We start from the raw sequence: 15,261 nt of genomic DNA, 5'->3' as shown, positions 1-15,261 counted from the left end.
ATGACCTCACTTTTGGGGATTTTCTTTGGACCCATCAGAATAAAACAATAGCAGTTCTATTCACGAGATTCCAACATTGAGACTTCCACTGTCATTATCAGCAGAAGAAAAGGTTGCTCCGTTTACAATCCATGCTACATGTCTTTAATTAAACTGGATAGAGATGTACGAGGAAATGGAAGCCTTGGGATAGAAACAAAAAATGACAGGGTAGGAGTCCAATCTAGCCCACACTCTCTACACTCCCTGCAAATCAACAAAGCCAGAGTAAATAAAACACTTGGCTCCCTCTTCCTTCACAAGACAGTCACATGATTAGGCTTGGCGTGGGCATAGCTGCAGACAATTAGGCTAAACCCCCCGAGTATTTAGCCCTGAGTTCACCATCAAAGCTTGCAGATAAATAGGAGTAAACTGTTGTATCCGACTTAATGTGTATTTCCATTGTGGAATAACTCCGCTCTAGTCACTCGTATTGGTATTCTTATTGCAAAACATAAAACAGGCAGATAATCTCTAACTCTGTGGTGATTTTGGCATTTAAATATCCCATTAAAAAGGTCTGTTTAGAGCCATGGAAACAGACTGACAGAAATAGAACACCAAGAGCCAATCATAAAATGAGAACTAGTCCTGCAACTGTGCCTACGTATCATTTCACCTGGATGCTGTGCACACACACACGCAGCTTGACAGAGTGGTACGGTACGCTACTAGCTTGTATGACATTCTTTTCATATTGAAAACACCAATGGCATTGAGCCCCAATCCACTATTTTCAGCAAGCCTTCTAAAAATAGGTTGACTATAGAGCCAAAACCTATAGATTCAGAAGAATACAGAATTGCTTTTAATGGGATTCAGCTGAATGTAATCTGGAAACAAACAAAGGATATCTAAACTCGAGATGTGCTGTAGACTACACTGAACACAGGGTAAACAACTAGTGCAAAATGTTGATTCTCGGCATGACGGATTACAGAGGTCTAATTTCAAAGAAGTAATGGCGCTTTTACAGGCGCATGAGTCATATTTCATGAAAGTGGCTACGAAGCCACTATTAGACTTCTCAAAGGACATCTGTAGGGAATTCCAAGTCAGATGAACCTTTCGGCACAGTCAACAGCGTTATTGCCCCGGGGGGGGTTCCCTTTGGAAGACGCCATGTTCAAAGAAGAAAAAATTATTTTGAGCAAGCATAGGTAAAGGAAAGACTAGTTCAATACCATAACTCAGTTAATCCATACGTTCAAAAGGTAATGAGATCTGGTATCAAAAACACTATAGATTTACTTTCATGGTAAAGCAAAGTAGTATAGTACTGCAATAATGCCACACATGTGAGCATAGAACAGTGATCGTCTTCACAGGGCCAAGTACTGTTAAGCTACAGTTGGTTAAGATAGCTAGTAGATAGTCATTTTTTCTAATTATTCATCACAGTATGTTAGTTAGCTGTGTGCAAAAAGGAAGCTTGAAATGAGCGCTCTTAATTATTTACACAATGTCCCGAGGAGCACACTCGGAAGAAGCATAAAAAGGCACAAAGAAGAAAAAAAACTGTGTTAGCTCACATGAATAAGGGATATTGGGTTCCCTCAACAGAAAACACTAGCCAGGGTTGTAGTCAATTTCAGTCAGTCAATTTAGGGAAATTTAATTTAGGGAATTTAATTGAAATTCAACAAATTAATGAACAATTACTCATAATTAATTAATTAAACCTCATAGTAAAGAACTAAGTTCCTTAATTGACATGGTATTGACCCCAATCCCAGCTACTAGCAAATATGACAATGGGCTCATCAACGGATTTAAAATGGTGACCAAGGCACACTACCATTTAAAAGGAGAAGAAAGCTTGAAATATTAAATAGCCCTCATTTTTGCTTCCTCTGTACAATAGACCACCACGAGTGACATAAAAATTTTCATGAGAACAGTGTGGGTAATACAGACGCTGCCTCCATCTCCACGCCCTGTCTCGTGTCACCCCGTCTCTTTGGTAGCATAAAGCCATTCCTCTCCAATCCCATCACATCCAGATGGAATTATAGGGCCCATTGGCGAGCTATCTTTTTGGTGTTGATGGCTATGGGAGTGCTTTATCTTCTCCTGCCTCTGGTCTCTGCCGGTTACTAGTGGATAGGAGAGATTGCAGACGGATGTTTCTGATTTAGGGACACGTGGGAAGGCGGCATAGGTGGTTTTGGTTGGGGAGATGAGATGTAGGGACAGCTGGAAACCTACTAGGGATGTTAAGAAAAAAATAATACAACTTCAAAATACCCAAAATAGCTTGGTAGACACTGTCATCATAAAATCAAAAAAGCCTTCTTTGCAAAGGGGTGAAATATTGTTGTAGCCTATTGTTTACATTTTGATATTTATAAACATGAGCAAAACAGGAAGATACTGCTGTTTATACTGATGGTGAATCAGCTAAGCAACCATCTTTTGAAGAACCTGACTGTGCTCTTCAATTATTCTACTGATGATGTACAGTACTGACATTTGCAAGTACAAATTTTACAGAAAGCAACTTTAAGATTGACAGCCTTATTTGAGTCTTGAACAAATGCATCTGCACCCTTCTAATCTATCCATTAACTCATTCATCAATCAATAGCATAGCCTCTCACAAGTTGACTGCAAGGATCAAGATATAGAAGACTGTGCATTCAATAACATAAGCTACCTAACAGTGGTGTTTGCTAAAATTACCACATGCATACAGGCCTAGGTCACACATGCATGCCATTTAGTCTTGCTCTGGACATCATAGGCTTGGCTCAGCATTTCGTGTCTGGTTCCTCTCAGGGTTTCCTCCTGTGTTAATTCGTAAGACTACACTTTCCCATAACGTTTCTGCCCAACTGTGGCAGAATGGTTGATTTACTGCATGTGAACATAGGTAGGCCTATTTGTACACAATAGAAAATGAAAATAATCCATTGATGCTCACAGAACTCTTCTTGCTTAGATACACTGAAGCCCTTTAGACTATAACTGACACATGCGTGGACTTGAGATCCACGCATATAACTTCAACTTTCTCAGAACTTTCTTTTCGAAATCAACACAAGTCCAATTTACACACACATATTTAAAGTTATATGGAGATCTAAGGCCCTATCCTATCAAACCCAGTAAGTCAAAAACAATGTACTTCCGGTGTTTTCCAGGACAAAACAAATGTTACAGAGATTGAATGAAAAGCACTGCTGAGTCGCTAACCACCCTCTCCCCTTTTGTCTCCTCGATGTGAAGCAACAAGGCTAAAGATGTTTTTAAAAGCCGGTTTATTAAAGTAGCTGGTCTGATATAATGGCTCTTGAAGCTGACATTTTCCAACCAGTCCGACAATGGCGAGTCATAGCAATGAATCATTGACGCTGGTTCAAATGCCACGCTGCCTCTTTCACAGTGCGGCAGAAGGGAAAGAGGGATACCTACCTAGTCAGATGTACCTAGTCAACTGAAATGTCTTCTGCATTTAACCCAACCCCTCTGAATTAGAGGTGCGGGGGGATGCCTTAAAAAAATAGGCACTCGGGGAACAGTGGGCCTTGCTCAGGGGCAGAACGACAGCTTTTTACCTTGTCAGCTTGGGGATTCGATCCAGCAACCTTTCATTTGCTGGCTCAATGCACCTACCTGCCAGAGCGAGGCAAAAGGAGCGAATAACTAGCATAAGTAGAGATCTGAGATAATTGTCTCTCGAGTCTCTTGGCTGTCTTCTTGTTACTCATCTCCATTACTAGAATATCAATAGAAATCCCAACCTGTCTGGTTTGAGAGCAGTAAATCAGATAGTGGTATTAATAGGATGCGTTTTATAAAAAACAAGCTTGAAATTTGCAACACACTTTTTTCCTCTCTGTACAATTTAACAAGCTAGCTACATGAGGAAATAGGCATAAGAACTCCAAATCAATATGGCCCTGAACATGTATTGATTCAACATGATGCCTAAATTCAGTCCTGAAGAACATGATTCCCTATTTGTGCAAGGCTAGTACCTTTTCTTATACATATAGGCTATTGCAGTAAATGGTTTTATGATTTTATGATTTTACAGCATTTCTCTACAGGGGTGGGCAACTCCAGTCCTCGAAGGCCTGATTGGTGTCACACTTTTTCGCCATCCCTAGCAAACACAGCTGATTAATCAAATTGTATTCTAAACTGACGATCACGATTAGGCGATTATTGGAATCAGGTGTGTTAGCTGGGGCAAAACTGTGACACCAATCAGGCCCTCGAGGACTGGAATTGCCCACCCACGCTCCAATAGGTCAGACACACGATAAATCTGACGGACGATAGGTACTTAGCACAGTAGAAGGCCGTTCCTTCTCTTGCTAGACCTGGTACTGTCGAACCAGCCGTTTCTATTTGTAGAATCGCAATGCTCTGCAGTGGCTGACTGAGCCAATCAGAGAGCATGAACCTCCATGTGAAGGAGCTGACAGAGTGACAAGAAAAAACAGTCTTTACATCTAGCGCAGGAATTTTGTGCTTGAGGGATTTTTTTGTTAGGTTTGATATGCACTTGCTCATTAGCTTGCCAACTGAAAAAGGCAGTCACACACACTTCACATGAAACTAATGGGGTGGTAAGTGCAGCACAATGTACACAACCCATTTATTTATTACTAAGCGAGCTATCTAGCAAGATGAGGAAATAATAAAATTCACTATCAATTATCCCATACTGCCAGTGCCAGTTCACTTGCTAGCTTAACGGTTAGTATTACCACTTGCCAGTAGAACAGCATAGCTAGCTTCTCCACTCGGAGGCTTACAGGCATCGGCTTCATTCAAAAACAAATCCATTGTGATTTAATTATAAATGTTGCGAGCTACGCTAGTTATGGCCATCTGGCTAGTATCAAGGGATTACTACCAATACTAGCTAGCTAACATTAGCAATCTACAGCAAGCACAAACCAAAAACTACTGCCACCTTGTGGTCTGTAGTATTTACGTTGACAAGAGACAATGAAAAGTATTTCCCCTGAGTGTTGCGAACCATTCAACTGCAGATAAAAGCACAACCTTATTCATGTTTCAATTCCCTGCACTGGTAAACTTATGAGACATGGGTAATGATAGGAAATGGAAGGAATAATAGTAAAATTGAGATGTTCTCTTCAAAGTGTAGTAGCTATTAAATGTTTCAGATATTGTCGGTTTCGTAGGCCTCTTTGTATGCACAGTTGTCTGACAAAGGGGGCAAGGGCCCAACATGATTTCAAAAGTCATAGTCCAAGAGAGCACATTTTACAGCATCACGAGGGTCAATTATAGGCCTGTTACTGTTTGTGTCAGCCTGCTTCAAGGTTTCAACACCAGAGCGAGCATACATTTATTTAACAGAGCACGCTGAGAGTAATCTTCACTGCAAACTACTATGAAAATATTTACAGAGGAACAAGATTTCATACAGTACTGTATGTCTTCTGGGTGTGTGCAGTCGAGCACCCGTCTGGTAAAACTGTAACTAGGGGACCAATTTCTTCCTTTTATCTCACTCTTTCAGATCCAGTGACATATTTGACTGCTGTTATGAGCTGTCTGCAGTCCAAAGGTCACCATTTCTTCACTGGCCTTGATTTAACTTCTCCACTTCAGTAAATAAAAGGCAAAGTGGACTGGACCAGCATCTCTGCTCAAATCGTTTGATGCCTGTTATTAGGAAAAAACGGCATTACTATTTGTAGCATGGGTGCTCCCAAGTTAAATTCTAGTTACTTTTGAAGCACATGTGCCCTAGAAACTAATATGGAAATCTGTAAAAAAAAAATATATTAGCTTGATAAGAATACCTGTCATTGAAATTAAAGTAATTTGTGGAATACTAGGTTTCTACATTGTGTAAAAGCACTACTTTCCTATTGAGATGCATTAACCCGGCAGGTTTGTGATGAGGACATGCAAGAGATCGGTCATTCATTCATTGATCTCCTGAAGGAGCTATTCCTTTCTGTGTCCCCAAAATGTGTGGATATACTGGTAAAGTTGCCAGGTTATTAGCCAATGAGGTAACATGACTGAAGTGTAAACAAATGGTTATCGACGTTGACGAGCAAGTAGTTTTAGAACAGCCCACGACATGGTTTATTAATGTAAACTGCGGTCCCGTCGATATACTGTAAGACCTAGTTGGGCTACAAGCAAGCCGTTTTCACTGCAGTAATGGTGAAACCATGACAAACGAATCTGCACTCCCTGGTTTCTTTAGGGCACTTGGAAACAACGGTACAGCAAAACATTATCATTACAATAATTATCTGGGAGATTTGTTTTCATAGTCACACAGTGCTCCCAAAATAAAACTCCTGGTCACATGAGAAGGGTGAAATTGCAGCCCCCTTCATATTGCTATTGGTCCACTTTTACGCTAGGACTCCAGTACACAGACGCGAAGCAGGGACGCTCCAGTACAATAGGTGGCAGTAACTTGAATGCCAATCACCAATAAACACCAAAGAAGAAGAGGCGGGGGTGACAATGTTGGCTAGGACACCGGTATATGCAAAACCAGAGATTCCAACAAGTAGGTGTAGACATCACCATAGACAACTTTGGGCCATTTGGTAGGATTGTATCCCCAGCTATGGGTAAATAAACAGTAACTTAAGAATACTGCAACAGCTTTACTGTTAGTCTTAGCATGTCAGCTAACAAATTAGTGGCAGAATAAGTATCATGCAAATCATGTTGTGAAAGCCAAGTATGTTAATAACAACGAGGCTGCTGAAAACCTTTATTGAAACGACAAGTATCAGCAGTGCGCTTAGGATGCCGCCAAACTGTAGTGAATTATTAAATGGGAAGAACAAGGAGTACCCTACGGCTATATCCTACTCGGGGGCGTGGTCACGTCAAACCACGCCTCGCATCTAGAAAATAGCATGAAGATAGCGGGGGCGTTCGTGCATCAATCAATGGGATGCACCCCTGCCCAGTCATGTGAGGGCCTAAAGAATTTATTTCAATTGACTAATTTCCTTATATGAACTGTAACTCAGTGAAATGGTGCGTTTATTTTTTTCCAGTATAAAGAAAATAGGCCTTTACAAGGACTGTTATTATAGGCTAAGTTACTTACTGTCTGTAGCTGTGTAGTCAATAGGGAAAATCGATCACACTGCCTGTGTTCTTTCTTATGCAAAGTGTTGAATTCTGTGAGCAAAAACAAAAACAGATGCTCCCATATGCATGTGGTTACATACCTAAATTGGTTAATTCCTCGTAGGACAGCCAGGAACTATAGGAGCCTTCTCGATGTACATACACAGCTGAGCCAGCAAGAAACCTATACTAACAGAATTCGTAGATGAGCGCGGCGATATGGTTTGGGATCAATGCGTGGAATTTTTCACAAGAACGACGCCATTTCATTGCGCACAACTGACAAATAAATCCATCTGACGATACATTCTAACTAATGATAAATGGTGTTGCCGACGGAGCATATTTTCGTCAATCACTAAGTGAGCTCGTTTTAAATCCAAAATGTCTTCCTTGGTTATTGATCTCCCAGCATCCACAGCGAAAGTTTTGAACGACGTCGTCATGTATTGGATTTTTTTTCGGGCGTGGCTGCACAGAGGCTGTGTGTGTCTGGCACTGACTGACCGTACGAATAACAAATCCAAATGCATCATTTCCAAAGATACATCATTGATATAAATAAATAATTTCTTTTATACATTTGAATGTACACTTGCCTTCAAGTAGTCTACATCGCAAATACATAAAATGTGTCGATTTGATTAATAACCTAGTTGTAATTTTTTTTTTTTTTTAAATAAATGAATATGGTAAAAAATAAAAATGGTTCAGTATGTCACAACTTAATGTTCGATGGTTCCTCACCCTGAAAGTAGTCTATGGGAGAAACTGTAATCCATGGTTCGGTTCTCTTTGAACATCCACTAAAATCTTTAGATCAGTAGTTTCTAGTAAATCATTGCTCAGTTGTGCACCAGGGCCTCCCACTCTTTCTATTCTGGTTCGAGACAGTTCGCCCTGTTCTGTGAAGGGAGTAGTACACAGCATTGTACGAGATCTTGAGCTTCTTTGCAAGCCTTCATTTCTCAGAACAAGAATAGACTGACAAGTTTCAGAAGAACGTTTCTGGCCATTTTGAGCCTGTAATCGAACCCACAAATGCTGACGCTCCAGATACTCAACTAGTCTAAAGGCCTGTTTTATAGCTTCTTTAATCAGGACAACAGTTTTCAGCTGTGCTAACATAATTGCAAAAGGGTTTTCTAATAATCAATTAGCCTTTTAAAATGCTAAACTTTGATTAGCTAACTGCAACGTGTCATTGGAACACAGGAGTGATGGTTGCTGATAATGGGCCTCTGTACACCTATGTAGATATTCCATCAGTCGTTTCCAGCTACAATAGTCATTTCCAGCTACAATAGTCATTTAACAATGTCTACACTGTATTTCTGATCAATTATTTTAATGGTAAAAAAAATGTACTTTCCTTTCAAAAACAAGGACATTTCTAAGTGACCTCAAACTTTTGAATGGTAGTGTATATGCAAAAACACAGGTAATGAAACAAACAATTCTGAAAATCTACCTGCAATACATGCTGTCAAATATAATGACGAATGTGGTTTTAAGTGTTTTTTAGCAAACATTCAACTTTATTTTACTCAACAAGCTTGTTCAAATTCAGCTCACTTCGAGCAGTTTGTTTAGTAAACACACTTAAACAGATTAGCTTAAATTCTTGTCCTTTTGCCCTCAACTCACGGAATAATTTTGATTAAGCCATTGGTTAAACAGGACAGGAAGCAGCAGTTGGGTTAATGTCTTTCTAATGGATACATTAAAACAGTTCTTAGATCTGTATAGTAACCCAAGCTTATAGTTAATTGTTTTTCTTAGATAATCAATATGATTTCCAAAAGAATAATCAAACAAATATTAAATCAACACTTAAGGATTGTTCCATCACTTTCATGAATGAAAAAAATTGCCAGCTGTGGAGTTTATTCTTTGTAGTGTATCAGCATGATATGGGACTTTTGTTTGATTTAAAACCAAATGATTTGCTAGAAACCATGTGTTCATCTTGGAGAATTGCTCGTATCTGCAACACATTTGAACCATACAATATATATATATATATATATATATGAGGACTATCATCAGCAGACCCGGGTTCATATAGATGCCTTTAAGAGCCAAATTGTTGACAGCGCTTTGCAATGCGTGATCAAATTGAATCCCTGGACGTTTGCCCAAGTCAGCTATTGTTGATTGTGCTCATGAGATGACCATTTCTTTATAAATTTGAATGTACACTTGCCTTCAACTATCATCAGCAGACCGGTCTTTAAACAATGCCACTTTATATAATGTTTACATACATTTCTCATATGTATATACTGTACTCTATACCATCTACTGCATCTTGCCGATGCCGTTCGGCCATCACTCACTCATATATTTGTATGTACATATTCTTATTCATTCCTTTATACTTGTGTGTATAAGGTAGTTGTGAAATTCTTAGGTTAGATTACTTGTTAGATATTACTGCATGGTCAGAACTAGAAGCACAAGCATTTCACTACACTCGCATTAACATCTGCTAACCATGTGTATGTGACAAATACATTTGGATTTGCCTCTGAGCGGCACAGATGGCAGAGAGGTAGGGTGCAGGCTTCCTATTTGATAACCAAAGTTGGATCGGATTTAATGAATATGAAATTAAGCTCTGGTGTGTGGAATATCTGACATTATTAACATTAAAGTGAAAGATTCATATCATGATTCAGATGTGTACAATGACACTGCCATCTGCTGTTGGTATGGGAAATACAACACTATGTAACACTGTCCAGCCTCAGATATGAGCTCATATTCTGTGTGTGTGTGTTCTGTATGCAAAGACAAGTCTCAGTATGGTTAATAGTTACATGGTATTATGACAACATGAGTATCTTTCCCAATTTAAACAGTAGTAAAACAAACGCAAATTCTCTCAACACTCCTTTAATAGCCTGTTTTTCACTTACAACACTTCAAAACCCAATTTCCAAACAGAATTTCTTTACAAAAGAGCTCAACTCTTTTCTTAAAAAGGGTTAGAATAATAAAATGGCCATACAAAACTTAATAAAGAGTAAGATGTAAATAAAACAAATATTTCAATTAACAAAAACTGATATGAAACATGACATCATAAAAACAAGAGATTTTACCTTGTATTCTCTTAGTGGTTCATAAAAATTAAAAAAATAATACTGTCTGTCACATCATTTAAAATAATGTTTGTGCAAAAACATATGCAAACTTTAACTATACTTAAAAGAGCTGTAAAGCTCAATGTTGGAGTTATTAGACTGTCCAGTTTTTCTAGGTATTACTTGGTGCCGCTTGACTTCCCAAAAGTAGTGCTATAATATAAATATGTATTATTAAGTAGTGGAACATATTTATGTATCAGTTATGTATACATACACTACATGACCAAAAGTATGTGGACACCTGGTCGTCCAACATCTCATTCCAAAATCATGGGCATGAATATGCAGTTGACCAGGGCAGCTCTAGCAGGACAGAAATTTGATGAAATGACTTGTTGGAAAGGTGGCATCCTATGACAGTGCCACGTTGAAAGTCACTGAGCTCTTCAGTAAGGCCATTCTACTGTCTATGTTTGACTATGGAGATTACTCGGCTCTGCTCGATTTTATACACCTGTCAGCAATGGGTGTGGCTGAAATAGCCGAATCCACTAATTTGAAGGGGTGTCCATATACTTTTATATATATAGTGTATATTTGTATCATGAAATAGTGGAACATTGTACAGTGAAATGAGTGGGATTGACTGAAGACCTTCCCTCTTTCCGAGGCAAAAACACGAGACACCTTGACGGTCAGCAATGCATGAAGGATAACATTTACTGTAACATACACGGTTGTTAAAATCATCTACCACTGTGAAGATGAACAAAAAATACATCAAATGTAATATAGATGTAGTATCTAATCGCAAGTGAAGCCATAGTTTTCAAAGGGTTGAAATTGACAAATGGGGTTACACAGTATCCCTTATCAGCGCATGCACACACAAACACACACACTTAAAAGTCTCCAAAACACACTTTCATCCAAATTAAATGCATTTTTGTGTCAAGTCACATTAGACAACACAAACATACCAGGTCAAAAGACGGAGGCGGAATAACTAAGGCAGGAATCTGATGTTTTGACTTCCAAGTTCCTTCCAGTGTCCTGCATAGCCTCGACTGAAGTGGCACAGGACGTTATTTCCCTCATAGGTCTATGAGAAAACACACCTCATGAAACAACATCAACACACGATACAGAAACATTGCCGACATTAAAATGGTCCCTCACAATGTACCCAGAGTCAATCCTGGCAATACCCTAAAAACCAATGAAGCCTGTGGCCCTTTTTGATTCAACGTTATGAGTGGGTCCATCTTTAAAGAGAGTATAAAAACAGAGAACAGTTGACAGCAATTTGTTCATTGTTGAATACGGCACGCTAGGTTCGTAAAGGGATTGCTGTCTTTCAGAATGGATGAAGTTAGAAAAAAGAACACCACTTCAAAGTCACCGGTAAATAGTTTAAGAACCGAGCAACGCACTGGGGAATTCTTATACCCTTTTCACACTACTGTACCAAGCCAAACTGTACTATGTTTAACTGTATTTTCTTTCCACCTGGTCATTTGGAACACAATTCCAGCAACTATAATGGCTGCTTAACCAGGCCAGTGCAGTAGAGCTTGGATCAACTCAGTAGTAGTGTGAGAAAGGTATTACTGAAAACTGCACTGCTGAGCCCTTTGCAGAGACAGTAGGCTAATCAGGTGTGTTAGAGCAGGGCACTGGGAACAAGACATTTGTTTCCTTCTTTCCTTGTCCTCCCCCACACTCACTCCTCTCTCCTAGTCACGTTTGTGTCCAGAGATTCTTACATGCACCTACGTCCCTCTTCACAAATTCACAAGTGAAGTCCCTGCATTGATCTCGTCTAAGGATACATCCCACTCTCTGATGAACGTCTCTCGTTATACAGTGCCAAGTTTCATGTGCTTCTAAATCAAGGAGGCAAGTATACTAGCTTGAAAGTAGTGTATCAAAAACTTAAGTCACTTTTCTCAATAAAAAAAAGAGAACGAAATACATCTCTCCATAGCAAGAGGGGTTCCTCTGCAAATTTCACAGCAATTCCTCTCTTAGCATCCCACCCTTTCCCTTAAAAATCAGTAACCACACTGCCTCCCGGCACACACTGCGAACACACTCCAACGCACCCCTTCAATCCTCTTGCATTATATACAGGACATTTACCAATATAGGATTTCACAGAAATAATAATATAGTAACAAAAAGTGCCAACAAAGCTGCCATTACAGGTGGCCATTCTAAGTTTCTAACCACAATATACACTATTATACTTAAAAGGCAGCATACATTTTTTCCCTTCTTTTTTTTGCTGGTGGATAAAACAGTAACATTTGACGTTGACAGCAACATCCATTTTATACTGGGAACACAGGTTTGTAATTGGACAGTTTCCACAGGAAAAGGACTATGGGGTTTGTTTACGTTTTTTTGCTTGGTCAGAGCAGCCTCGGCTGGGTTCCAATCTGGTGGATTTTACTCCCAGCTTTCCCCACTACCTTCGGTAACTTGGAAAGCCCATGGAGAGCTGAAAGAGTTGGATTCATTTCAAACTTAGAAATGTATTTCTAATAATTTCATTTTGAAACATTGGGAACCAGCATGTAAGGACCTATAATCTTCACTTGATGGAGCTATTACCATATTTATAGCCTCAATATTTAGTAAATACAAATATCAAAGAACAGAAAGGAGGGGAGTGATTTTTCAGAATGGAATCCAGCTTGTCTCTCTCTATGGGAGATAATGGCTGTTCTAGGGTCAGGGTTTAGAGAGAAGGGGGTAGCTGCAGCCCAATATGTCGACCTGAGTATGGGCGAGTGGGTGTGTCGAAAGGAAAGTAGTGGGTGTGTCGAAAGGAAAGGAGTGGGTGTGTCGAAAGCGCTCTACTATAGGTTAGACCACTGGTTCTCAATCCTGATCCTGGGGACCCAAAGGGGTGCACATTTAGATTTTTGCTCTAGCACTACATACCTGATTTAAATCATCAAAGTCTCATGAGTTTATTATTTGAGTCAGCTGTGTAGTGCTATGGGGGAAAAAAATGTGCATCCCTTTGGGTCCACAGGACCAGGATTGAGAACCTACTTCTCACACCGGGACAGTGGTGCTTGGCAAAGCGGGAGCAAGGACACTGTATCCAGGTGTTGTTGCCCTTCATGCCCTGCCCATTGAGTAGACTGTATGTATGTATCAATGTGAAATCTCAATGGTTATCAATATTAGTTATTTCTTGTGTAGGCTTCTATCCTATTGGAAACAAAATCATGGGAGATTTTTTTTGTTTTTGCCATGTTAGCTACCGCTGGCGACTATGTGACACGGCTGCCCAGTTGGAAGCACCTCCGGTCAGCAGGCACCTCGATTCAAAACCGCTGCAGTGGTCGGTGGCTTATTGACTCGTATCAGCCATGCAAAACGGTCTTGAGTGGCAACAAATCTTCCCAATTAGCTGATTAGCTTTCCATACGCCCACTCCTTTCGACACACCCGCTTGCCCATACTCCGGTCGCCATATTGGGCTGCAGCTACCCATACTTGGGTTTAGGTGGCAGTGATATGTCACATGGCAGGCTTGGTGTAGCCGAAGATGCCAACAGGAAAGTGCTTGACGTGAGTGGGCCACTGGGCGGCCAGCTGGAAAAACTTGACGTCATTCCACTCCACACCGTCAATGGACACTATAGAGAGAGAGAGAGGAGAGAGATGCAAAAGTGTTCATTTTCAACCACTTGTTGGTAATATTGCACATCTTAAAGACTCAAAAAATGGAATAGAGGCTATTCAGGGAATTCACATGAACCTATGTGTGTGTATGTCTTCAGCACATACTCTACAGTATGTGTATAAACAGAATGAGTATGTAGTGTACATGTATTATTGAACATATGGGTGCATGCTTGCGTTGAAGGGATGCAGAGTGGGATGTGTGGGGAGGGCTGTGGCGGTCATGACATTTCTAGTCGAATTACTGTTGGTCTCCCGTTAATTAACATAAACACGCTCAGCCTCCACGCATACAAGCCGCTGATGTGCGCCTTTGGAACATCTACATTTAATAGACACCATCACAATGAATCCATTATTTATTTTAGGCAGGTCTAAGGAAACATTATTATACAAAGAAAATGTATTTCAGAAGAAGAGAATATATGTAATCTGGCTATGCTCCTTGCCATAGGCTGTAGGCTAGTTCATTTAGCAGACAAGATATGCTTATGAGTCCCGTGACATTAATTTACATTATGATTTTATAATAAGAAGAATATCATTTGAATTTAGCTGAATAAAAATGTAGCTGAACACAATAGAAAGGATGGTTTTTCCTATTCCGGTGCGAGTGCACATATGAAGTGGCTATGTTGAGCGTAAAAATGATCATTTGAAACAGGATCTATACACTAGATTTATTTGAGTTACTTGATAACTTTAGTTGTGAATGATAGAATGTCTCAGAAATCAAAACATATATGGGCTGCATGATGCGACTATAGGCCATTGATGATTTGAGAAAGTCGGAAATAAAAGCTTGCGCTCTGTTCCTTGACTCAGGCTGCACACGCTGCTCTCTCATCAAGTGCACTCAAATAGTAAATGGAGGCGGCTTTCCACGGCTCCTTTTCCAATCATGCCGGGTAAGCTAGTCTGGTTTTATAGTGGAGCATGTGCTTAATATGAGCAGCTGAAAAATAAATATAGTATCAGCTGGGCTCCTCCTCTTTTTGGTGGAAACCATAGTAACGTTTTCACAACTAAACAATATTTCATTTAAATTGTTGACAGCCCCTCTCTCTGCATGCTGGAGAAATGAATGAAGGAGAGAGAGGAGGAGATGGAGAAGCATGGTGGTGAGATTCTGTAGCTAAAGGAAATGTCAGCCTATTAATTGTGAAAATAAAAAAAATTATTGTAGGCTTAACTATGTAAGCCGCCCTGCACAATCAGTGAACCAACAGCATCGCCTAGGCCTATATGTTCTCTCCCAGACTCATGGATAGATAGTTTGGAGAGTAGCAGTAAGGTAAACAATCCATCCAGTATGCTTAATAATACA

At 39.8% G+C, this 15,261-nt stretch overlaps 2 protein-coding genes across 7 annotated transcripts in view; both read right to left on the bottom strand.

The window, feature by feature from the left end:
• The window catches only part of LOC115103965 (kinesin light chain 1-like), a 30,128-nt gene extending 22,561 nt beyond the window's left edge, over positions 1–7,567 (bottom strand). The window contains exon 1 of one of the 3 annotated variants that reach the window (XM_029625040.2): positions 7,242–7,567. The gene's annotated coding sequence lies outside the window, so the exon portion shown is untranslated. Of the gene's footprint in view, positions 1–7,117; positions 7,143–7,241 lie in introns of those variants that run through there. The other 2 variants (XM_029625042.2, XM_029625041.2) reach the window with 2 other exon arrangements.
• Positions 7,568–10,022: 2,455 nt separating this feature from the next.
• si:ch211-126j24.1 (phosphofurin acidic cluster sorting protein 2) overlaps positions 10,023–15,261 on the bottom strand; it is a 93,645-nt gene continuing 88,406 nt past the window's right edge. For all 4 annotated transcript variants that reach the window (XM_029625036.2, XM_029625038.2, XM_029625037.2 and 1 more), the window contains one exon: positions 10,023–13,888. In XM_029625036.2, the coding sequence (XP_029480896.1) occupies positions 13,770–13,888 (119 nt within the window). In that variant the 3' untranslated portion in view covers positions 10,023–13,769. The remainder of the gene's footprint in view (positions 13,889–15,261) is intronic.

Source organism: Oncorhynchus nerka, linkage group LG21 (genome assembly GCF_034236695.1).
Source record: "Oncorhynchus nerka isolate Pitt River linkage group LG21, Oner_Uvic_2.0, whole genome shotgun sequence".
Lineage (NCBI taxonomy): Eukaryota > Metazoa > Chordata > Actinopteri > Salmoniformes > Salmonidae > Oncorhynchus > Oncorhynchus nerka.
The sequence above is the reverse complement of the archived record's forward strand: the minus strand, read 5'-3'. Positions and strand labels throughout refer to the sequence as shown.